The sequence below is a fragment of the Helicoverpa zea genome, chromosome 5, assembly GCF_022581195.2.
Source record: "Helicoverpa zea isolate HzStark_Cry1AcR chromosome 5, ilHelZeax1.1, whole genome shotgun sequence".
In the NCBI taxonomy this organism is placed as follows: Eukaryota; Metazoa; Arthropoda; class Insecta; order Lepidoptera; family Noctuidae; genus Helicoverpa; species Helicoverpa zea.
In genome coordinates, this window is record NC_061456.1 from 12970989 (window position 1) to 12998304 (window position 27316).

At 36.1% G+C, this 27316-nt stretch overlaps 2 protein-coding genes across 2 annotated transcripts in view; one reads left to right on the forward strand and one right to left on the reverse strand.

Annotated features, from left to right (window-relative positions):
- On the reverse strand, positions 1–24794 carry LOC124630425. Its single transcript, XM_047164326.1, has 7 exons — positions 24667–24794; positions 10055–10192; positions 9629–9736; positions 9050–9208; positions 8609–8805; positions 1285–1477; positions 1–967 (listed from the first exon to the last, which is right to left on the reverse strand). The coding sequence occupies exons 1-7, from the start codon at positions 24694–24696 to the stop codon at positions 848–850; spliced, it is 945 nt and encodes a 314-aa protein (XP_047020282.1). The 5' UTR covers positions 24697–24794; the 3' UTR covers positions 1–847.
- The window catches only part of LOC124630426, a 15691-nt gene continuing 9942 nt past the window's right edge, over positions 21568–27316 (forward strand). The window contains exon 1 of the mRNA XM_047164328.1: positions 21568–21648. The gene's annotated coding sequence lies outside the window, so the exon portion shown is untranslated. The remainder of the gene's footprint in view (positions 21649–27316) is intronic.

The following is a 27316-nucleotide window of genomic DNA, read 5'->3' on the forward strand; positions in this document are numbered from 1 at the left end:
TTTTATGCAAAATGCTTTATTATTATAAAATAATAATTAAGTCACAGATTGCTGTCATAAACTGAAGCCTTAAAATAACATACATACTATACATTATATCTAAGACATTATGGTAACAAAACTTAACTTTTAGCAAGGCTGAGTTCAAGAGTCTAACCACGGAAACAAAAAGAAAAAGAACATAGTGCTATTGCAAAATTTTAAATACTTAAAACATTGGTTATACTATCAATCTCTAACCAGGCCAGAAATGACAATCAATTCAAAGTAGCATACAGAGTTATAAACAGTCCAAAATATCGGAAAAAAATTAAAACAAAAGGATACCAATAAAAAAAAAACATAAAACATAATTCCGCTTTCAACAATGCTACTTCAAATTAAAATGTACAAAGCGACACTACCGCTCCTAAAATGGCAACATTTGTAGAACAGGCCGATAATCTAACTATTGAACATTCAGTTAACTCGTAATTAGGTTACTACAGTCATACAAACTACTTCATTAGACTATCGGCTAGCTAAGGTACTCATAAAATTAATATCTTGATGACCATCTATGTTTCAACCTACTGAACTAACAGTAAGCGAAATCAAAGGATCGTAAATGGTCTAGAAAGTTTTGTACTAGATAGGCAAGGCATATTAGCAACTAATATTGAAGGCAATAAAAGATTCAATCTTGAATCCTTAGATGATAGTAAAGTTATTAATTTGTACTACTAAATAGTCAAAAACTTTCTAGCCCTAATTAAACTTAAGAGACTAGACATTTTTGAACAAAACAAAATTACGCAGAAGCTAAAATGTAATGAAGTTTTGTCCAAAAGTGTCAAGCTAGTTTGGTTTATTGGTGTCCAACACCGACGGTGTCTTCGTCAACACGGTAGCCAGTATCGACCTCTTTCTTGGGAACAATGATGGAGACGGGGTAGTTGAAGCTGTAGAAGAAACCATGAGGGGGACCCTGGAAACAAAATAATGATAGATAATTAAGATGTTAAATAACAAATAGATGTGGATAAATGTTAAACATCGGGACAACTAGATTAGGTTATAACAATAGCTGTTAATCTATGCTTTGATAAAGTATAGTGTGATGGTGGGTCTTTTGTAAAGGGCACTGATTGAATCAATCATAGTACAGTATGAATTTTAGTAAGAGATATTATTACCAGAAATTCAATTTCAAGAAGTGTCAAATAATCGGACGTAACGATACATTTTAACCATATTTACATGACTTGTAAATTAACCAAACTTTCAATAATCTTGATCCCTTACCGTGGGTTCAACCTCTTCCTCTGGTTGTTGGTATTTCTGTTGCGCTCCATATGAAGCCTGGTTTCTTTGCACGTAGCCGTTCTGGGCCTGAGCATAAGCTACGGCTTTGCTTTCACGAGCCTGGTTAGCTTCGGGGGCAGCGACTACGACACCGTCTTGTTCAGAAGCCTGGGCTTGGTAGTTGCCGTATTGTCTACAAAGAATTAAAAAGTTTATTATTACTTTTGGTATTTATTTATTTTCAAGCATATAATTTACATTTTTAAATATCTATACATATAATAAAATGATAGGAAAGTCAAAACTGTACATTGAATATTTTTTAAAAAGAATACTTGGGGGGTGATCTATTATCGATTCTGAACCCAAATATATAGTTTTTAGAATTTTTGTCTGTTTGTCTGTTTGTCTGTTTGTCTGTATGTTTGGTCTCACTGAACTCGAAAAGTACTGCATAGATTTAAATCAAATTTTGCATGAATATTACCTGGGAGCCTGTTCAACATATAGGATATATATTATCACGCTATCACCTACGGGGGATGAGCAATGAACGATAATTTCTGTTAACGTTTCTGCAACAGCGGGTGCAATAATGACACATATTTGAATGTTGAACTTTGTAAGTTTATCGGCCTATTATCTATCTTTACATAGAAAATAACGCTTTTATAAGTAACTTGAGCAAAAAACTGAATTTAAAGAAATGATATCCTAAAATTATAGATGAAGAAAATCATGCAGAAACAGATGTGCCATAAAACTGGTAGTAGGTAAAATATCAATGAAAACAGACTTCACTTTGTCATGGTATGTTCTTACTTTCAAGAAAAAAATATATGACAACTTGTGTATTTTGCTACTGTAAAAACACTACAAGAAATATCAGCGCATCATCAGGGACATTTTTATAATTCTTTCACCATTAGAAAGCTACATTATCTACGAGTAACATAGGGTATATTTTATCCCGGTGCGGGCAGTAGTTCCCATGGGAAGCGGTACCCACGTCCCGAAGAAATTATGAACTTCCCCACATTCTTAAAAAGTCTACATATGTTGTTCTGACATAATATAAGCTATACCTCTCATAAACATGAATATCCATTCATCTCATCCAATAACAAACATGCATCACACTGAAAGTGCATTGCGAGTCTAAGATTTTATTATTATAAAAAAAACATTGTAATTAATATTCAAACATCCTTAAAAATAAGTTCCTGGTTTTAATATATTACATTATTTTGAATTCACTTACATATAAATAGAAGGTCCTTATTAATATACTTTTTGAGTAATAAAGAATGTAGGCAAAATATGACCGAAAACATTGTGTCACTTCTAAAATTAACATCAATGGGAATAACTAACTACCTGTCACAATATGTCAACAAGATGTCAACAGAAGACAAGAGTTCGTTCGTTCTGAAAACGTACAAATTACGCGTCGCAGGCCAGAGACATACTTGCTTTCAACTCCTGATCACAAATCATCGAGCTAAGAATTATATCACAAATACACCGTTTACAATTACGAACAGTCACAGTCAGACCCACGGACTGAGTCTAAAAAACATCTTTTATATAGCTACGTTTATATCATTTATATTATTCAGTTACTAAGACAGAATTACTATCAAACGTGTTTTTGCTAAATGTTCTATTAGTTTTTGCAAACATACATTCCCAACTCTGATCTCATGGAGGTGGCGCCCGGATCTCACCACTGTGCGGACTGTGCGACCTATCGCACCCGGCCCCGGTTTAAACCATGATCTGGAGCGAGAAGAAATGGGATGACAAAGAATGAGGCGGCGGAGCGACTGAAAATTCCCAACTCTCATTCCAGCCACTGCGGTAAGACACCACGAAAGCCGGATGTCGAGAGACGACTCCCGGCCACCGTAGGCGTGAGCGATTAGTTTTGAGTGGGTCATCGACCTTCCGGCTTCTGGGAGACCCGTTATTTCACGCGCCCCTCGAGGAGATTCAGCAAACCCCTGTGAGGCCCACTAGGGCCAAAGCCTGACACTCCCTCACACTGCTCAAACTGATGGCTGAGAATTACGTAACTTTCCAGGATGCCATGCAACGTGTTTCAAATGCCCAGACCTTTGGGAGCTTGGTAATCCTTTTCTCCACCTTAACTTGAGTTTTGTGGTACATGAACAAATTAGAATAGTAATGAATTAGGTCATCATCATCACGTATTTACCAACTCTTAATGTTCATCATGCACACCCGCTTCTCTAACTTTATTGAAGGATCACTAAAATTGTTTCAGTTAGTTTAACTACGCTACTATAGCCCGTTGTCAAACCTTTTAATATCAATTCTGTAGAAGTGTGAATATCGAATGTGTAGTATATCGAATTTCCGTTTGTGCATTGCACAAAAACCATCGTTATGATTTTCGAGAAGTCAAAAGAGTCGGCTGGCTAAGAATTATATTCATCGTTGGTTAATTGAATACATTTTCAGAAACCACAATAGCAGTAGGAATCAAAGCGAATGATCGCTTCATAGAGCTCTGATTTTCTCGAGGCGATCAAGTCAGTTCATATTCATATTTATTTGCATACCATAAAGTTATAAAGATGTTACAAGGGGCTTAAAGCTAGGTACATATTATGGACCCTGTTAGGGCACAGCAAAAGAAGGCTAGAAAGTCTAATTACAGTAGTAGATGCAATAGTAGATTAGGAAAACACAAGTTATTCATTCGACTATCTTTTTATCGTCAAGGTATTCTTTGACGCTATAGTAGCATTTGCTTAGGAGAAGTTTTTTCAATTTGTTTGCAAATATATGTGTCTTTTTTTTTCTTCTGGTTCTGGTCTGTTCGCTCATCAGATCTTTGAAAGCGGTTCGATGATAATATACTGTTGTCCTGTTTACCTACGTGTGACACATAATATGGTATTTAAACGTCCTCCGCAAGAGAGCGAACGTTTGTGCTATTTATAAAGACGAAATTTTACCGTTGTGCAGTAGTGACGCACAGTATACACAGCACTTATGTTTCTTCTGATCTGCTGGCTCCACCAAGAAATGACAAATTGCGAGCGTACATTTTGAAAATCTTGGAAGAACTGCAGGCTTCAAGTGCCAACACACGAATTGGACTTACTCTCTCGGACGTATACTTTACCTGATCGTGAACTAATGCAAACATTTCGGTGGAATTCCAACATAACATAGTGAGTGAGTGCACAGAAAATCCCCAAAATACAAGTAGTGAAACTATGCGCTTGCCTGATGACTCAGTCATCAACCACCCAGCTATTCCTCAATTGTGTGGGTGTTGGCTTCCAGTCAAACCGAATCTTTTTGAGTACCAATGTTTACTTGGAGTGCCTATCTGATCTCTTCAACCCAGTGAACTAGACACCGCGTTATCCGTGGTAAGTAAAACTGTTTGACAGACTTTCTGGCTCCTGATTTGTCGCAGCTGCTGCAGAAAATGTACAAATGACAACTTTGTCAGACCTTTGTTTTATGTGAGAATTACGTAATAATTTTCCAAATCGGTTGACTAGATCCAGAGATTTCCTCAACGTCACAAACTTTACTTCTTTTGTTTAGATAAATAGTCACACACCGTCGACACCACCTTGATTGATCAACCCGTGCTGCTGCTAAGTGGTAATCCTAATTATATTGTTATGTAAAAGAATACACCTACGCTACGGCATAAGTAGTATTTTGACAATTCCAAATTGCCCACGCAGACGAAGTCGCGGGCAACAGCTAGTTAAATATAAAAATAAAAAACATTTAAAAATATAAAAAATAGGTTGCCACCGATATCGGGCACAGGGTCCAAGGTACCGGTGGTTAGGGTCCCAGAGACAGAAACCTCCTCACAATACGTGCCGTATCAAGGAGTACTGCCTTCTGAATCAGTCCCTTGATCCAGCCGCCCAACGAGAGCCTCCTGAGGTGTTCGTCGAGGCTCTTGGCTATTAAACCATTGGCCGTAACGACAATCGGCACAACAACAGCCGTGTCGACACTCCACATGGCGACAACCTCGTGCGCTAAGTCGAGATACTTTATTTGTTTCTCTTTCTCAGCTTTCACAAGGTTCTCGTCATGCGGAACGGCGACATCGACTATCATCGCGCGGCGCGCTAATCGATCTATCACCACAATATCAGGCTTATTGGCTACAATAGTCCTGTCAGTGATGATAGATCGATCCCAGTACAACGTGATATGGTCCTTTTCGAGAACTGGGTCGGGCGCATACTTGTAGTACGGTACCTCAAGGTCTACAAGGTTGTATTGCAGAGCAAGCTGCTGGTGGATGATCTTGGCCACTTGGTTATGTCTGTGCAAATATTCACCATTAGCCAAACGAGAACAACCAGATATAATATGTCTGATAGACTCACCCGGATGGTGACATAATGTCAACCGTCCCGTCTTTCACGATATATCTCCGGTAGTTATTCGTAAGGATAACTTCGTCCATAATTGCACATACAAACCCTTCGGTTTCTCCAAACAAGTCACCGAAGCGTAGCCAAGATACGGACGCTTTGAAGTCTACATCGGGGCCATGAAGAGCCCCGAAGAAGCGTCCGTGTAGCTGTTTGCTCTGCCATACCTCCCTGCGATCGTGGGTAGTTAGTACGACAGGTTTGCGCCAGTTCTCATTTGCCAACGACAGCGGGGTGAGTCCTCTGTCCACTGCCACCATATCACGGTGCATACCCACGTCGCTTTTGAGAAAATATTCTCTGAGACTGCACACCTCGCGGTTGTGGAGCGTCTTTGCATTTAAAAAGCCTCGGCCTCCATATTTCCGTGGGATGTACAGTCTCATCACTGACGATCGTGGGTGATGCATTCGTTCTGCGGTCAGCAGTGTGCGGACTTTCCTATCCAGGGCGTCCAATTCAGTTTGAGTCCATTTGAGTATGCCGAAAGAGTACATCAGGACTGGCATGACCCAACCATTAAAGGCGCGAACCTTGTTGCCTCCCGATAAGGAACTTTTCAGGACCTTATTCAGGCGGCCAAAGAAACGCTCCCGTAATGACTGTTTCATGACAGCCACATTGATGCCTAACCCCTCGGCCATACCCAAGTATTTATATGTATCGTTTGCGGAGAGTGATCTCAGGTTTATAGAATCTGAGAGTTGTACTCCCTCAGATTCCACAATTCCCCCTCGCTTTACATACATGACTGCACATTTGTCCACACCAAATTCCATCCTGATGCAACTACTGAAAGTTTCAGTGACCTTCAGTAGCTTCATCAGCTGCAATTCTGTGGTGGCAAACAGTTTCAGATCGTCCATGTAAAGCAAATGGGATATAACCTGACCCCCTCTCCGCAAAGGATAGCCCAACCCCGAGCCCTCTAGTAATGTGCTCAGAGGGTTCAAGGCCAGGCAAAACCAAAGTGGACTCAAACTGTCACCCTGGAAAATTCCCCGCTCGATCTTAATAGGATCGCCGGTCCCTTCAATTTCTCGACATCCTGGATAGTGAAGAACCGTTCTCCATTGCTCCATACATGACGCAAGAAAGGCGCGTAAAGTTGAGTTTATTTTATACAACTCCAATACCCTCTTAAGCCATGTATGGGGGACCGAGTCGTAGGCCTTCTTATAGTCTATCCAACATGTCGACAAATTCTTTCGGGATCGCCGAACCTGTTGGCTGATGACCATATCAGTGAGGAGCAGCTCCTTAGTAGCACGGGACCCCTTCTTACATCCATTTTGAGAAGTTGACATAATTGAATATTTTTCAATATGTTGATTTATTTTTAATCTCAAAATAGATGTAAGAAGTTTATAGACCGTCGGTAAACAAGTGATCGGTCTATAATTTTTGGGTTCCGCGGTACTACCTGATTTATGGAGCAGGTGGGTAATCCCTGTTGTTAGAAACTGTGGGAGCGACCCGGCTTCTAAGGATGACTGAAACTGTGATGCTAAACAGGGGTGCGAACTTTGCAGCCACTTTAACCAGAAATTGTGCAGTCCGTCCGGCCCTGGTGATTTCCAATTCTGCATCGGACGGACTGCATAGGCTACGTCGGAGGAGGTAATATTAACCTCTTCCATTTCTGGTATTTTTTCACACTCTCGCTCAACATCACGTGTCCAGTCACCCTCCTCGTGACAGACGGGCGTCGACCAGAGGTTGCGCCAAAACATGTTTGTGGCATCATCATCCGGTCGGCTCCCGTCCATCACGCATTGCTCAGGTTGCTCCCAAGTTCTATATACCCACCTTTGTTCACTCTGGAACATACGATTCTGGGTGTAACGTTCTACCCGTCGTTTATACCTTCGAATACGGCTCGCCCATGCACAGACTTTTTGCCTCAGGAAGTCGATGCGCTCTGTGACACGTGACATATATTCATGAGGACTGAGTCCAGTCCCCACAAATGCACGCCTCACAAAGCGCATCACCCGTGGTCGGGTATTACCTTCCCTGAAGCAATATAGTTTGCCAATGAGTACTCTGGCCCCCTCGATACGACGCTCAATCCTGCATTGCCAGGCTGGTACCGCTAACTTTGGTCGTGTGGCTCTGTCCTTGTCAGGGAATTTGACATTAGCCACACGACATGCAGCAACAGCCGCGCAATACATAATTGAGTGTGTATCAAGGAGGTCTTCGCTGTTTTCAAAATATTTTTCCAACAGCGAATACAGAGCACACACCAGCGCCCTATTTTGTCTGTGCATAGGCAAGCGTGGTAGTCGTGGTCGGCTTTCGACGGGTGAGTATCTAAACTCCAGAATCGCATCCTCCAGAGCACTCCTCACCTGTTCATTGCACTGGGTACTTACCGTTTCAACCCTATCATCCTCATCCCGTTCAACAAGATCGGACCGCGGCGTGATTTCGCCTGGAGGTGGCGGTGGTACCGCGGCCTGTGACGAGGTGGTGACCATAGGGCTGCCCAGCATCTCTAAGCGCAGCCGATCAAGTGCGGCGTCGTCCAGTTTGTGATTGCGCTGGATAACCCGCACCTGATCCGACAGTCGTTGGGCAGAGACGTATTTAGATTATTATTATGGGTGCACTTAAAAAGTTTGCTAGAGAATGAAGGCTTAAATGAAATTGTGCAACTGCCATTGCTTAAAGCAAACATGGGACTTATGAGCTCGAAAGATTCCTTAATGTTAATCACTTTTACTACGGTTAGTCTATGTTAAGGTTAAGAGGATTATGGTGGGTATACTTTTAGTGTTAGATCAAGGCATAGCTACAGTGTGCCATTTAATAGGCAATTATCTCAAGTAAGAGCTGATGCAATCAACATTGAGAATACCAAAATTACTCACTGGTAGTTTTGCTGATAGTTCTGTTGAGGTGGTGGGACGGTGGGAGCCTTGGCGTTGGCTGCAGCTGCCTCGTTCCATGCCTTCTCGAAAGCAAGACGAGCTTCCCTCAGCGCTGGGGTCTCTTCAGCAGGCTTCAGCTCAACCTTGGGGAGGTTGTCCTCTTGGTGGAAACCTTGGCTGTCAGCGTAGTAGTTTACCTGGATATTGATGTAATTTATAAACATCGTTTGATTTCAAATCTAGGCTTGCAAACTTTGAGGTTTTTACCCAACTCTTTACACAACTGTTTATTTTTTTAAAGGAGTATATGGTAAACTGACAAGACCCAAAAAAGAGAATAGTTCAGTGATGTAGAATTCTAACCTTATTTACTTAACGCCTAAGCCATCAAGTAAGGCAAGACAGGTGGTTCTATCCTAATAAGTTTACACAACAATTTACCTTGACAAGATCCTTTTGGCCAGGAACCTGGTACACGTAAGATCCGGACACAACTCCTGAGCCCTTGCGGTTCTCCACCTTGGAGGACTCGGGTGTCTCATAGCCGTAGGCGTATTGACCTAGACCATCCTGACCGTGGTACTGGGCTGCGTTGTAGACCTGAGATGAATTAAATGAGATTGATTAGGTTAAGTATAATGCATTATTTTAGGGCCGGCTTGTGTATCTAATCAGTCACCGTCGTACAACAAAAACTTTTAAACGTCTGTTGAACACTTGTCTAATAAAATTTCAGATTATGACGTTGAAATAAGATCCGTTTTGCAGCCACCGTTTTTAGACAAGCGTTCAACAGATGTTTAAGTTTTTGTAGTAAGGCTGTAAACGTTTTAAAACATCATTGTTCGGCTGAAATTGACATATGATTTAGCGTGAAAAAGGTAAACGTTTAGGATATTTTAACGGAGATTTAATGTCAACCGGTGATATACGTATTTCTGTCCACTGGCATTTTAATATACCTAAACTTGTATACTGCAAAAGGCAAGAGGAACTAATAACAATTATTCGAAGGTTTACCTCCTCAAGATAGTCATTGGTGTTCTCGATCTCATGCCCATCTTTCCAGTAGTGGCCAAGAGTTGGGCCGGCCTCGGCTGAACGAAACCTAGGGTCGTCGTAACGGACCTGGAAACGGAAAATAAGATATATAAAAAAATTGACAGGTAGGTAATGCTTAGAATAAATGCTTTAACAACGAATGATCTTTCTCTGAAGTAGTAGCGTCTGACTCTGAAACCATTGTGAGACCCTCGAAAAATACACTCAGACTTAGCTACAAGATCCTTAAAAAAAATCATTAATCAGTATCAACGTTTCCTAATTGAATATTGCAGGTGCAATCGCTACATATATAACTCTAGCATTGAACTAACAATAGCAGAATTTAATCTCTAGTAGGCAAATACACTGAAGGATAGGTTATTGAAATCCTTGACAACTTACCAGCGGTAAGACAGCGGTGCGGCCAGCAAGCTTAGGCTCGTTGAAAGGCAGTTGGTTCAAGTACTGCTGAGCTTCCTCAGGAGTGATGTCGTTCTTAAAGACAAAATTAGACTGTGGGGCGCCTGAGGCGAAAACCACCTGGAAATAAAGATAAACACGTAAGTATGGTTGGTTTAATTGCAGATGAATTATTTTAGGAGCTTGGTTAAGTGAGTCCTGGTAATCCTAAACATGAGAAGAAAACTAAACTTAAGAAGAGTTCGTGCTCTCTATTCATAAACGATAGCATTGTCAAGATAATGCAATGATTAATAAAAAAATATCGTAGTTATTAAAAAAGAAGATCAATAATCATCCTTTAAAAAAAGTCGCATTCTGATTCGTATCTACATTACATAATAAATTAAATAAAGACGTTACTAGAAAGAACATAAATTCTATTCCACATGCATAATTAATTCTAAATCTCCACAACACAGACGGCGAATTGCATACAAATAAGAAATACATACTAAAAGTTTCATCATTGGCAAATAACGTATTAAATAACAATGCTAAACAGGATCCTAATGTATTTCAAGGTTACAACCAAACAACGGAGATTAGAGATGATCCCAAAATAATAAGTTATTACAAACTGACTCATGCTTAAGAAGCCGGTTCACTCGCAACCGGACTTTGAAATTAATATAAGATTGAGGATTAGCTGTTTACTTTAAAGTAAGATGATGATCTTATACGATATACCTAATGATATGGTCATTTGTGTAGTTTGAAATCAATCAACTTGATGAACAAATCACTACTGAGTGTTAAACTATTCTCTAAGTTTGTATTCCATCTGTGACGTGTACCTATGGGTGTTTTATCGTAAGCATTTGCATCATAAGTCACATTTTCATCATCATATTTTTTTCGTTATTCTGCATTAATTATTAATGTCCACACTATCGAAAAAAGGTCTTGGTCTATAAGATTTTTATTATCTACCGAGATATATTGGATTCTTCATACCTAACTACCGAAATTAGTTCTCTGATAATAAGCATTCCTCCATTGACAAGACGGTCTTTCTTTAGTTACAATGCTTGAATAGCATCAATCCTTTACAAAACAAATGAACAATAATCATTCCTACTACTATTTATATGAATGAGTGCCGTGGCCTTAACATAATTCATGCTAATACAATATGCACAAATGTGACGTCACTATGTTGATACTAAAAATATGTGTTAGTTTGTAAATAGACACATAACAGCTGCCGTATTTGGGCATTTTATTGTGATGATAAAACCCACAAAAATGTTAGCTAGAACTGACAATAAGTAATGCATCTATTTCATATGCAGGACCAACCTAGTCAAAAACTATGTACCAAACATTTTCTAATTCACATGTGTGCTTCGACGGACTAGAGGTGAAAGAAAACATCAAAATCTACAAGTCCTGATAAATACTGATATCACCAATCCACCTTCAGTACTCAATTTCTGATGCTATCTCCGAACGAAGATGAACTTAAGCTCAAAAATTATTAAGACACAAAACAGCTTCATTATAGAGATGCGCATATTTTCAGTCACAATCCTAAGGCTGACATTATCTCAGCCATAAATGTCCAATACTGAACAAACTCATGGTGCATTGATTTCCAAAAAGACCGGTCCGAATTGACCGGCTTCTAGTGACTACCCATGTATTGCACTTCGCAGCTACGTCAGAAAATAAATTCCGGTTCTGATGACGCCTAAAGAAGATGATGGAATATAAAAGAATTAATATAACCATATTGCGCATCATTGGAAACACGTGCCGTTTTGATACAAGGAGGTAATATTTTGATATATAATTATATACCATGAGATCAGCGCCCTGTTTGTAGTTTATTTATCTGTCTGTCCGTCTGTCACATTTATTTCTTAACTTAGTCGTGATTCATACTTCTAGCTTACGTCTTTAATTGTGTTTAATCTTGATTATCAATGTATGATTTTCCTTTAAATTGAATGTAATTAAGTTTCAATAAAGTTATTGCTCATAATATTTGTTTTCAATAAACTTACGCTAAAATATTATTCCAAAACAAGTTCGCATAGGTAGTTGATGATGAACTACGCTTTTTGCTATTTTTTTATTATTACACTACGCAGAAGTTTTATCTTCCGCAAAATAGTTTTCCATCAAATAACTGAACACAATGTGTTACTTTTATGGGTGTGTAAACAAATACACATTACCGTTTTCAATGCTACTTATTGTAATATTGACATAAACCATTATTGTGAGCACAGTTTCATTCTACAGGTAAATGGTTGGCGATTGATTGTCGTTATTATGGCTAAACACGTATTATAGAAGAAGTTTAGTATCTTTACAGAACAGCCATCATTAACATGGAACCTGTAAAGAGTCTAGTCGTGACTAGCAGTTGCAAGACATAGTTTGTGTTTATTAGGAACAGTCAACTTCAGGTCAGTGGTAACAGTTTCATAGGAAAATCGTACTAATTACTATTTAGTTAAGGTGCATGACAGTTACCACTGATGTGCAGCCTACCGTACTCGCCAAACTTTTTGTCGTCACACTTTCATTGCCTTAACTATATTCATTTTAGGTTCACTATAATAACGTCTCGACATATCTTATCCTTATAGATCGCAAAATTATATCGTTCCTACATTACTTATGTTCATAGTAACAACATAATTGTGCTGCCCGTTTATGTATCTCACGTCTGCCACATTAGTGGTAAATAGGGAACTTATTGTTGTATGTTTATCTGCATTCTTTCGTTTATTGTTCGTTATAATTACTAATTAACTTGTAATAAAAGATTTTATCCCCGTACTAAGGTTTAGTTGGTAAAGGGTTAATTGGTTGAAGTAGTAGGAGTCTGAAAATGGTTTAACTTGTATCTAATTACCAAAACACACATTTTATGATAAGAAATCTATTTTCCCCCGTTTTTCCTTTATTCCGATTATGTTGATACAAAATCATCAGACAGCGAAAAAATTAAACGTCCTACCTTAAAGCCAAACTGTCAAATTTTTACCTATAGCCGAGTAGGTAACAGAAAGACGGACTGTGCCATTTAACTTTTCTAATTCATGTAAATAAACAAAAATATAGGTATGCACCGAAATAAATACTATGAAAACGTGCTTCATATCCGAAGAATAACACGTCATACATAAGAATTAAGACATTTGAAATAAATATTGCATTCTCATTGTAAAACAACCTTTGATCATTGAACCCACAAATTGTATAAGAAAATCAACGTGTCCTGCGTCAGACCCTAATCGATTGTACATTATAAATTGAACCTTATTTTTAATTGCTTAAAGAACATTTTTGCTTTTCTATATCATTCTGGAAAGCACGAGATCGTGTTGGATTGAAAAATAAGTAAATAATGACATAATGTGTGCATTTTTATTAATGAAACGATAATCTGAATAATTTTGCATTCTATTTATGAATGCAGTCTATTATTATAACAGGATATAGGTAATTAGGTATTATATTAAGTCTGGTAGGTATGTACCTATGTAGTTGTTATTTTTAATGTAGAACTTATTTTTCAACATACACAACATGTAACGTAATTAACGCACATCCTCAAACACCCCAATTAGAATATTATGTTATAATCATAATGCACACACTGAATTTTTAATTTAACATGTATATGCATTGTTATTTACTAAATTAGTTATACCAATTCTTGGAGAACTTTTTGGTCATACTACTACGCACGCAAATATCGCGCCGCGCGCCGCTCGACTCGACACAACATAACGAAACTACGGAAAAAAGGCCGACAATACACGAAGTCTTATTACTTTGAGTTACGGTCTATTTGAATTTGTTTTGACTGTACAGGGTTAATATGACAATGATTTCCGTAGTTTTAATTATATTTGGGATAAAAAATTACCTATATTAAAAATGATATAAATCGATTCAGTAAACGATTCTGAACAAACTAATTTCAGGATGTGCGTTAATTAAGTTACATGTTGTAAACAACATACCTACCTAGGTACTGTATAACAATATTTATACCAAAAACAATACTGTATTTACAGTAAAATAACTCATTTTTATTTTTACCCGACTGCCAAGAAAGGTTAAGTTTTGTCTTTTTCAATTCTAAATCCAAATTATCAAAAACAAGTCATTTAATTTAAAGGATATTAGCTCAAAAACCATAAAAAATGTGTGGCGTATCAGATTACAAAAATAAATGTATTTATCTCAAATTATAATTAACGTGTTATTTAATAATACCTACCTTTTATTAAGTTGTTTATTTCTCTAACGAGATATTGTTAGCTTTCAACAAAAACTTTATAATTGATTACCTAAATGCATTAAGTTTATTGTTAACAATTATCTACGTAATTTTAATTGCATTAGTTACACCAAAACTGTATTAGGTATGAAGATGGCTACATGATCATTCCGATGTATTACTTCAGAAAAAATAGTAAAAACACTAAATACGTGTAAGAAAAAAAAACCTGTAAAGACGTACGTAAAGTCGTGCTCATTGTCAATGGGTTAAATTATTTCAAAAAAATATTTGATATAATAAAAAAATCCTAATTCATCTTTAATGACCAATTGTAAATCCCCCAAAAACGACTATCGTTTTCAATGTTTTTTTCTAACTTCACGGCCTCACTGATTTTGCGGTTTATGCCATTCAGAATACATCATCACAGTATGTAATTATGTATTTTGTATACTATGTAATTACAAAAAGTACATTTTTGTGGTTAATTAATTTAAAGATGTTTAGTTTATTAATACTAAATGTATACCTAATACATTGAGTGCTTAACGTATTGTATCATACAAGTCTCTATTCCCTGAACTAAATTAGACTTGACTATTCATAATACTTATTAGCAAGTAAAATATAATCACTATTTACTAAAGAGTATGAGTAATTAAAAGGAAAACTAGTTTTTTTACGCAGTACCAAAGCATACGGTACCCGGGTATAAGATTTACTTGCGCAGATATATCCTGTTCAATTTGCAATCTTTTAACGTGATCGTTCCATAGGCTGCTCTCTTTCCGTCCATCACTGACAAAAACATACAGAGTTTCTTTCTTTGCTAAACGCGCTCAGGACCTACTGTTCCGATTTGAAAAAATATTTTCAGTTCGGGCTACCTCTATCCGATTGTTTATAGTGATGATGATGTCCTAGCCGATTATCGGCTACGGAGGCTTTTCTCATATAAGGAGATTAGCCAACTGCGCAGGACATATTATAGTGCACAAACATTTGCGCAGACACAGGTGCACTCCCTATTCCTTCACTCTCATAGCACGGTGACCGGAGAGGGATCAGGTGCAGGACGCACGGGTGTATCAATCACCAATTTCCATTTGTTTATAATAGTTTGCACGGGGCAAGCATAAAAAGGCTGGCGTAACTTAGTCAAGCTATAAAGTTAACTATTAAATCCTTATCAGCAAGGATTGTTATTACTAATAGTACCTACCTATGATGCAAAATCAGTCGTAAAACGACACGTAAGTAGTAGTAAACACTAGTGGTCAAGGCATCGCGTCTAATATAATATCTCGCCACAAAGGCCAGTTGAGGAAGTCACTTCCTTATTCATGAATATATTATTAATACCAAAACAATATTACTACTAAATAATTAATAATAATGAGGAGGATTTATTTAGAATTTTTGTTTATTTGCATGAAAATGTAATAAAACATTTTTTAGAACTGCTGATTAACGTAAAATGTCAAAGAAAAAAAAACTAAATGTGAATCTGACACATGGTTTTTTTTTTCTAAAATAAATAATAATGTTATAATTATTGCCACCTGCTCTACGTTAAATGGGTAGGCTTTAATATTTTTATTTTTCCGAGAAATGAAAACTTGATAAATATGCATATTAGGAGGCTGTTAATAAAATGAACGTTTAATGCAAATTACTGTAGGATTCACCTAACGATGATCTAAGTAAATGTCAAAGAGATAAATAGGCAGTATATTTATTTTTCTATTTATATATTTTTTTAATTTAATCGCACGACTATCTATATATATAAAAATGAATTGCTGTTCATTAGTCTCGCTAAAACTCGAGAACGGCTGGGCCGATTGAGCTGATTTTAGTTAAGAATAAAAACCTAAATTGATTCTGTCTGGGAGAACCTTAACATACTCGATAAAATATTGCTTTAACAAAAGAAAGAAAGTAGGCACCTAAAATTACTACTATTTTTATGTTTATTTTTTTTTTTGTTATTTTCATGAGTACAAAAAAAAAATCCAGTACAATTGTTGACGATGTCAAGTTGCACTGCTGATCCTCTGAAATGACGTTAGTAACCTTAAACTTTTATTAAAATCAGATCTTTTAACCTTATAATATGTTTTATGAGGTAACGACGGATCTTTACTGGATAAAATTTTTTGTCTTTCTTATAACTTCAATGATTAAGAACTAATTTGCATAATTCTAGACACGATTGACCTTTGATTTTTGGAAATATATTGTCTTAACATTCTGCGTATAACACAGAGTTATTAGTTATTGCAAAAAATGGCTTATTCACTAGTATCTATTGATCGTTGCTGTTTAATACAAATGATGATCTAAAAATGGATTTCCCAAAGTTTTTTCTTGCCGATTATTTCAGGTTTTTTCTTTTTTGCTTCTTAATTCGGCAACTCAAACCACTTGGTACTCTAGTCAGTGTTTTAGTTTTTTTAATAGTATCATAGTGTATTTCAGCATACGTGATTCGTGATTAGCACAGAAATTGGGTACCCCTTATTATTTCTACGGAATAAGATTTACACCTAGGTCTGGGAATTATTCTGAATACGGACCAACAAAACCTAACTAAGGTACGAAACAAATGAAGATGGTTTGAAGACGTAAGTAAATATGGAAGCAAACTGACTGTCCCGATACATCTTCTAACTATAATGCAACCGTTTCAAATAAATTACACTATCGAAGCGAAAAACTCACACAAAACGAAACCACATTACTTACAACAAAACCTCTTTCTCAACTCAGACTCCAATAGCCATGCATCAAAATTGTTTCCTAAGAGCATCAGCATACAGCAAACTTTTAGTCGGCCGATTGTTTGTTTGGGCTCAAAAATCAATACGCACATTACAAAGATACAGGTACCTATTTATTTAGCCGGTATCAGATCGACTGAAAACTTTGATTGAGATAAAGGTATCAAGTATTCTTTTAATAAAAAAATTGCCAACCATCGGGTCAACTCTCGGCAAACTGTTTAGTCTACAGTGTGCTCCTAAAGGTACTTTTAAATAAAAAAACACGCACACAAACTTACATAGACATTACCTACGTTAAAAAGAGGTGTGACGTAATCTTTATGAGAAAGGTGAGTTACAAAAACGCACAAATAATGGTTGATGCTACAAACTGGTTTGCAGCCGTGAACTTGAATGTAAGCATGCAGGTTTTGTGGCTATGAGAACAGCGGACTGTGAAGAGCGATTTTGTGTGCTTTTTTTGGTAGTGGGTTTGTTGATTATTTGTTACACGATAGTTAAGTTAGCAATCACGGTAGAATAAAGAATAAGCTATCCATCTATCACAGCTAAGTAGGACATCAGGAATGAAAATGTAAAAACATGACTGTTAGAAACATTCCATTCATTCCATAGATATTAGAAGAAAGTGTTTATGGATCATTCTGAGCAGGACAATATTTATGACTGCCTCGTTGGTCTAGTGGTCGCAAGCGCGGCTGCTGTGCCAGAGGTCTCGGGTTCGATTCCCGGGTCGGGCCGAAATCACTTTGTGGGTTTTTTTAAACTTTCATAAAGCAGCCCGTAGTCTGGAAGTTGGTGATTGATTCACCCGTGCATCGGAGAGCACGTAAATGTCGGTCCTGCGCCTGATCTCTCTCCGGTTGTGTCGGATTGCCGTCCCATCGGGCTATGAGAGTGAAGGAATAGGGAGTGCACTTGTGTCTGCGCAAATGCTAGTGCACTATAATATGTCCTGCGCAGCTGGCTGATCTCCTTAGATAAGAACAGCCGCCGTGGCCGAAATCGGCCGTGGACGCCATTATTTATGGAAAATAATAGAAGATTTAAAATTAGAGGGAGATAGCACCAATATCTAAGTTTGTGAAGATATCACCAAGAATGCTCCATGTACCCTAAATTGATTTAATAACTACAGCCACTTTTAGAAGAACTTATACCTATTTACAATGACAAACTTCACTGCTGAAGTAAGGATTGGAGCTGTCCCAAAAAATCTAACTTTATAGCTCAAGCCTGCCAAAATACGGCCTTGTAACACTAATTGGTATTCCGTGTAAGTAAATATACCTATTTCTAGACCAAACCGTTTAGAACTGTTCGGCAAACGTGGTTTTACAATGCGGAACGAAATAAGGTACCTAAGTAAATCGTCTGTACGATAGTCACTACGTGTGTTCTGTGGGGCTATAGGATTTTATGGTGCTGGGCTATGGGACTTACATGGGCTTGTCATGTCCTTAACATACATGGGAATGACTTTAGAGAGGAACTCTATGTAAAATTATGGTGATGTTTAGTGCTCCTTGATGGACAAGACCTTTCAAACCAAAATAAGAAAATACCTTTAAGATATTTCGAAAGAAGAAATCAAAAGGCAAATTCAAAGAAGTAAGGCTCACATATACCTACCTATTTGCACTTTAAAATGATATCAAAATTAGTAGAGCTATTGCTTCTGCTCTTACCATTATTGCTATTAACCTTAAGCTAAAATGGAATTCAATATTTCATATTATTTATTCGGAAGCACATCTCAGTGGCGTGCACTTGGAGAGGCCTATGTCCAGCAGTGGACTGCTATAGGCTGATGATGATGATGATGATGATGAAGCACATAAAGTACCTACTCCGCCGAGCTTTTGTTTCAATAAGCTGTGTTATTCAACCTTATCCGATTTATAAAGTAGGGATGCTTTTATTGTCATTTTAATATTCTCAGTTTTATACGCCACCTCTCCAAAAACATAACTCCTTACCAATCAAACATTCCCATAAAAACAAAAACCGATCAAATCGTCCGAACGGCCGAACCTTCGAAACATCTCAAACATATAACCACTAACAGCTTATAATCTATAGACACAATAACTGGATTGCCACCCATTACTCCCAAGGTCCAATCGAAGGCATACAGGAACAAAGGTGAAGCTCATGAATATGTATGAGGATCAAGAAATATTGTCATGTCTGCTCATCGCGTTTGTCATTTCAACACTTGACAAGCAAGCTAGATTTTCCTGCTTGATGGGTAAAAATGACCATGATAGCCTGCTACTTTTGTACCAACGCATTGAAGAGTAAGCTAATCATGCTATAGGGATTTCTCAATATCCTGTAAGGTTGTGAAATAGATGTCGGAGATGAAAAAAATCTGTTTCGTGCTCAATTTATTCTTAAGTTACTAAAGCACTGAATCTTATGTTTTTATTTGATATCGGCCTTTGCAGACTCTTATGAAACGCCTCACTAGTTGCACGGTTCCATAAACTTGGTGTCATGGAGAAGAGCCTGCCGAAAACTTCATGAACTCTCTTTTTCGGAAATAAAATATGTTTTATAGGACTCGGTTAATTTATAGCGAGTTCAATAGTTATTAATTCGTACTTTTTGGCAATAATGTCTACAAAAGATGACTCTCATAGTCTATTGAGCTTTGATATGGGAAAAACCTGTCCACATCACTCAATTTCAATATTAAACAGCTTGTCTTAATTCATCACTATAATGTGTTCCGTACATATGCATAAATAAATCACTGTAGACTTTTATTCAATAGAAATATTCATTTCCAGATGTAGACTAACTATAAAAATACATTTTTCTTAAGTTTCTTGAATGATTTGAAAATATATTATTCTTATGATGCGAGACCTTGCTATATTTCTAAATAGTTGAAATATTTTGACTAAAAAGATTGTCATAACTATTACCTAATCACGGAAGAAAGACAACATACAGACAGTCTTTTGTTATACAAATTTTTGGACGGAACTCTGAAGGTGCAAAGTCTGTAATATTTTTTAGATTTTTTTTTATGATTAGTTGCACGGATATCCACTAAACTATTGATTGATGTTCTTTTAATAATTGCTAGTAATGATATTTTTATTATTATTTAGTTTTTCTTAATACATAATGATCGTGTTGTTTTGATAACAAAAATACAACTTGTATTCACACTGATGATACAGGAAATTTTATTTATAGATGTTGTTTGAAACTACGCCGCATTTGCAAAAAATATAATATGATCTTTTAACAAAAAGAATTAATAAAAATAATTGATGCGTAGATTCTTAACGTAGAATCTGACACCAAGAACAGTATTTTAACTGAGGATAAAAACGCGAAGGTGTTTCCACCATATCAAGAAATTTTAAGTACCTGTCTTCCATTCTTTGTTTGACACCAAAACCCGGTAGATACTACTACTTTAAATTCTATAAAACAGAAAAACAGGTGTAATTTCTGCCTTTATCTGAATTTATCGAGACAAAAGATCTACGTTTTTCCTGGCAAGGCTTTAAACGAGTATCTTATTAACACTTTACCTTCCAGAAACATAATAAACTAGCAGCCTTACTTATAAACGTGAATTAAATATAAGTAATACTTAAGGGCTGTTTAAGAAAATTCTTACTTATAAACGTTGCTTAAGCATGTCTTAACTAACATTTAATCACTACTTAAGACTTTAAGTAGTGATTAGTTAAAATGTTGCTTAGAAGGTGATTAGAGATTTTATAAGTAAGGGGGTAGTAGTTTAAAAGTAAAATTACGTATTTTCTGAGAAAAATACTAAAATGGTAAGTAAAGAGTTTCACTCACTCAAACTCAAACTTATTTATTTTTGCCAATATGGGTACCTGCATGTGAATCTTAGCTTTGTAATTATGCACTATCTTTTAGCAGTGGCTAACCAATATTTTCCACAGTATAGGAAGAGACATCCTATTATTCGATTTACCTATTTAATTTCAAGAAGCGGAAGTATTATGAATGTGCTTGTTTGTTTTGTCTGCGTTCTCAGAAACGGCTGAGCTGGTTTATGTGCGATTTCGTGCTAATGAATTGGTGACATAGTGGATTTTGTTATTTGAGTTTTAGCAAGGTCGTGATGAGTGATCCGGATTTTGGCTAGATTTGTATTTTATATGGTATGTTTGTCATGTTAATTTTACAGTTCAATACAAAGGGTAATCAAAAGTACCTTTTTGAAAACGAGTTTTTCATTACTGTTTTCGATTAATACGATTTTAGAAACTGTAACAAAATTATTTTCTCAGTTTGCTGAGTTTTATATAAATAGAATTTCATCAACGATTATTACCTCTTTACATGATTATTTTCCTCTATTGCCTGATTTTTTATATTTTTTTGTGGTTCTGACATCTTATCCAGTCCTGTCAAATATCACTAGCAAAAATGACGGAATTCTCTGCAAAATTACTGTGAAACAAATCTATAGGTACTGTTTTCTTTTGGAAATTCAATATCACGTGAGTACATGTTTTCTTTTATTTTTTTATTATTACATATTGACTATCACGCTGTATCCTACATACGGAGGATACAGCTGGTGTAGGTACTGGTAATTATACGTAAATTAAACTACAGAAATTATACATAAAATATCTCCAGTTTCGCCAAAATTTTACTAAGTCAAACGGATAGGTAGATGGACGACCTGACCAAGGTTCTGACAAAGAATGACTTAACCCAGAAAGTAACAATATGAACGATTCACTGAACACAAAACCTCGCAATTTCTTACAAGTTTAAGGCTAGTTGCGACTAATTCACTGCCTGTTTGACCCCTAAATCCCTATTACCTACTGAATTACAATAGGCCTCACAAAGGGAAACCGCTTTGGGAAAACTGCTGACCATTCCTGATAAATGTCCAAAGATCTATCTATAAAACAGGTATAGCCAGGAAGACCAGCTTACAAAACATCTGTCTATCTAGAGAATGTAGAGAAAAAGTATAAAAAATAGTCGTTAAGACTATTAATAAAATCATTAATGAATTCAGTCGCCTTGACAAGCGGGTTAGTGATCGCTGTAATAAATGATAATTGAGATGAATAGTAATTAACAAATATGCTATCTCGTCATCTGATACCTAAGCCGTGTTTTACGGTCATTAGGTGTGGGTAAAATGTTTTCTTATAATGACTACAAGATTTTAATTCTAGGCTGAAAATTTCATAATATCTAGCTAGAGCCAGATAGTTAAATATAACTGCTTATAATAGGTATGCTTCAGTCTGAACTCCAACTCTGGATACAACTTATTGTATTTCTACTTACATAATTATGTACCTAATTCTATTGTGTATTCTCATACAAACTCTAATTCTATTTTAAGTTTCATACAATTTAAGTGCATATTTTATTTCTCTCCACTGAATGTCCCTCTTGGCACAATTACATTTACATTTCTAAATTATATAATATTTTAAAACACGATATCTGATGTATCTCCAATTTTCCAATAAATTATCTCGATCCCTAATGATATAGCACAAGAATGTTTGCCCCGAAGCGTGCGTGTGCGCAGGCGTCCGTCGTAGTTAGAAAATTGGTTTCCGGACGGGACTGTTTTAGTTTCGATTTACATAAGTTCAGTATTCTATTATAACTATGTGAAAGGGTTAAAGTTTAAAGTATTTTATTATTGATAAAAAATAGAAATGTGTATTGTGGGAAGTCGCAGGAGTTCTTACACATCCCGATAGGAATTTTAACAATTTCTTTATCTAGCTAGAAATGTAGGTATGGCATATTTACAATCAATACCAGATAAATAGAACTGGAATTTCTATTATAATAAAGTATTTCAGCCAATCCTTCACAAAACCTTGTCACATTATGCATCATCAATGACAATTCAATTTAAAAACCAGATGTGTATTTTCGAGGTCAAAAGATCTCAAAAAATCTAGTGAGCAATGTGGTAAGTTCTAGAAATTCACACATTTTCTATCGTATACCTAATAACTACGACCATGACACTGAATTAATATTTAAATGTCAACTTTATTATTACCTGATAATAGAAAAACTTCGATAGCATTGTGAAACGTAGATAAGTAATAAAAATAAATATTAAAAAAAGAAAACTTATAAGTTTATCGCTTTATATAAAACATGAACATGTGTATTAAAATCTAGAATGTTCCATTTAAAAATCGATTAATAATAATAATATTTAATCACCTCCGTAAAACAAATAACGTACATGAAAAACTTGTTAACGTCGTATAAAAACTAGCATTAATCAATAAGGTACTTTATTACTTGATTAATGATGGTATTATGTCAACAGAGCAAGTGTGAACAATATAATTGTTGTTAACAAAAAACTTTCAATTATCTTCAAAATCAATTTGTATATAATCGCATAGATCACGTTCGATCTCACGTGTATTTTACGAACACACAGAGACACACAAATTACCACTTCTCAAGTATGTGTACAATATCGTAAGTAAATACAATGTTGACAAAATCATCGATCATTGTAATACATATTGACTAGAATTTGTCCCCGACTTCAGATGTACTTATAGACTTTGATTTATAGTGCCTTACTGCTTATCCCACATTATGATTAGCGTAACCATGGTCAATTTTCGTAAATCTTAAGGCCCAATTGTGCCATTTAACTATAACGATAACTAAAGCATAACCAGCTGTATACTGCCGCCCTTTTTTCAAATCGTCATTTTACCCTTAAAGTTAAATGGTGCAACTCACTCACAGTAAAAGAAATAGATTCAGACGTTTTGGTACTTGGCTCAGTACAACTATAAGCTTGGTATCGTTATCCTTATGTCAAATGATCAGATATACAAACTTTTTAAAAGTCATTTGTTCTATATTAAAAAGTTATAATGTACTTACATTCCAAGTTATATGTGGATAATGTAATGTTTATGTACCTAACATTCTATAGTAATTGTTTGTCGCGTAAATTGAAACTGATCACAGACTGTATGGCGACATTTGCGCCCACGCTTTTACAAACACATAGGTAATACCTAATTATCTGCATATACCTACTACACTCGTAGTAAATACTAAAAATAGTATTACAATTGAATGGCTGAAAACAACCATGAAAATTTATATCCATAAGTTCAGCTGTATTCTTCTACGTAGGAAAATACTAAGTTTTATTAATTTAACCTAACTTTAAAAAGTGCTTATTATAAAGGAAACTTAAAATATTTGTAGCTAATATTAACATTGTTATTTCACAAACAAAAATAGACGAAGCACTTAAATTATGCATATTTAATATGCAGCTTAATCCCCGCTTGGTTTTTTTTCAAACGACTTTAAAAATAAGAGGAGAATAGGAGATGCTTTTAATTAGTCGTCAACTTTTTTTAAATAAAAAAATAACCGGCAATTTATAATTTCCATAAAACCACATTAATCTCCATTTAAAAAATTTAAGTATCTGAAAATTAAATAGGTACAAATAAAATCAATAAATCGAAACTCACCACTGCAGCTAAAATCGCAAAGCGTAGCATTTTCGTTCGTTCAACGTGCACAATAAACTAGCTTCTCACACAATTCAAATATACTGATATACAGGCGAGAGATGCGCAGGCACATCTATATACCGTCGCAGCCTCCTCTGACGTCACGCACCCCGCACTCCGCCCCTCGCCCCGCAGAACTCGTTCCGAAACCCATCTTCACGACATCTGACCTTCGTGCAACATACATCGACGTTTTTACACCAAAACTAGTATTTGTTTGTTTTGAACTCACCAATGTATGACGCACTGCACTAGCTGACAAATGCGCCTGATTTGTTTGTAATAGATCCCTTTTTTTTACTTACTACCGTCACTATATTTCGAATTAGATAAATGTGACTAAATTCTTGAAGTGCAGATCATTGGCCGAAAGCAAAGAAGCCGGCTTTAGAATTTATTTGTTGTGATATGCACCAAAATTTTACAGGCACAAAAATAAATCTTAGCGATAACTTAGCTCAAATTATGGAGGGACTGTACTGTGACTGGGAGGGACTGTCGTAACATGATTATGATGTTTATTTAGGAGAGTTTTTCGTGGTCATGATGTAATACTCGAGCATGGCTAAGGGTGGGTTGCACCATGTAAGTTTAATGATAACGAAACCCCCAGTCGTCAAATTACCGCCAATCGGTCAGATCAGCAATCAGCTATTGGTGCAACCCACCCTTATGCTCTGAAAGAAGAAGAAGAAAGTTACCAACCTTCTCTTTGCTCATCTTGCAAGAAAGGAAGTAGGTTGTCAAAAGGGTTTTCTCCAAAGCAAAGAAATAAGACGTTAAAGAACCTCAAATGTTTTCGGCTGCTTGTCTCAAGACTTCTTCTCAAGTACGTACATGTTTGTAGCCTGATGAAATCTTCAGCCCTCATTAGGAAAGACCCCAGTACTCTTTGATCTTATCTAACTCAACCTTGGTAAATAATAAATTAAATTAAGTAAGAATTACATTTACACGTTATAAATCTTAACCAAAAAAGTAATTCTGAAAAACCGTGTTTTTTTTTCAAAACTTAATTCAAATTGAAATGCTATTTTTTAACCAGAAACAACAATCTGTGAATGGGTAGTTTGTTTTTAAAATTCTCATAGTGTGTCTATCTACGTAACTCCTGTTAATATTTTTATTAGTTCTGAACTATTTTTGATGTCAGACATATCCATTTTTGGGTGATCAATATTGCTCAGATAACCAGATCTATCTGCTTTTGGTAAAGCTATATTAGCATTTGTGTCATTATAAATCAATATTATATAATATACTTATAAAAGCGTAAACACGAAATCTAGGTAAAAATTTAGTAGGGATCTTGCACATTACATTTTTTCAGGCGCCGCGATATATCGCGATGTACGCACGTTCGCTAGTAACTTCTAACAATCAATTTACGTACTGACGGCTCCTAAACTTAAAGGTGCACAAAAGAAAAATTAAAACTTCTTTAAGTTAGGTATACTAATATAACTATGTAACTGCCTCGTTGGTCTAGTTGTCGCAAGTGCGCCTGCTGAGCACGAGGTCTCGGGTTCGATTCCCGAGTCGGGCCGAAATCGCTTTGTGGGTTTTAGAAGACTTTCACAAAGCAGCCCGGAGCCTGGAAGTTGGTGATTGCTATGAGAATGAAGGAATAAGGAGTGCACCTGTGTCTGCGCAAATGCTTGTGCACTATAATATGTCCTGCGCAATTGGCAAATCTCCTTACATGTTCTCATGTAAGGAGATTAGCCGCCGTAGCCGATAATCGGCTAGGAGGATATCATCATCATCACTAATATTTAAGAGGTTTATTCTATAGAAAATACAAAGGATTTTTTATGATACACAAATAAGTTAAAAGGTTTCATCTATCTATACTAATATTATAAAGAGGAAAACTTTGTTTGTTTGGTTGTAATGGATAAACTCAAAAACTACTGGACCGATTTTAAATATTCTTTCACCATTAGAAAGCTACATTATCTGCGAGTAACATAAGCTATATTTTATCCCGGTGCGGGCAGTATTTCCCACGGGACGCGGGTAAAACCGCGGGAAAACGGCTAGTATCAAATAAAAAGAATCTTTTTTTAATAAAATGGCGCCGATCATTTCTTATGCATTTTCGTAGCATTTTTTATTTTCGATCCGCAGTTTAGAGCACAAAGATAAGGCTTTATTAATTACACCAGACCCTTACTACTTCCGCGTATGAAAATATATAAACCTGATGTCATAATTTATAATTAACATTCTCTCATGTTTTCGTATTATAAATCAGCATCGAGCTGAGTCACTATGAAAGATGAGGAAGAAATTATTATCCTGTGATGTGCCGGGGGCCAGTGGTTGTTAAGTCTTTTGGGAGTTATTTTAATGATAATATTTTTATATGGGCCATAGGGCGAAAACAAGGGATATTATTTTATAGGTGATGCTGGTTTGTGAGTTTCATTACAAACTTTTTTATTTTACATAGACTTTTTTTAGTAAAATGTTGGAAGACTTTTTTAAACTCTCTATCTACGCTGAATGAAAATAGTAAAAAATTGCAATTTTTCCTCTCACTCAATTTGACCCAGTACAGGTCAATCTTTTTTTTATTTTACTTATTTATTTATGTCTCATGTTT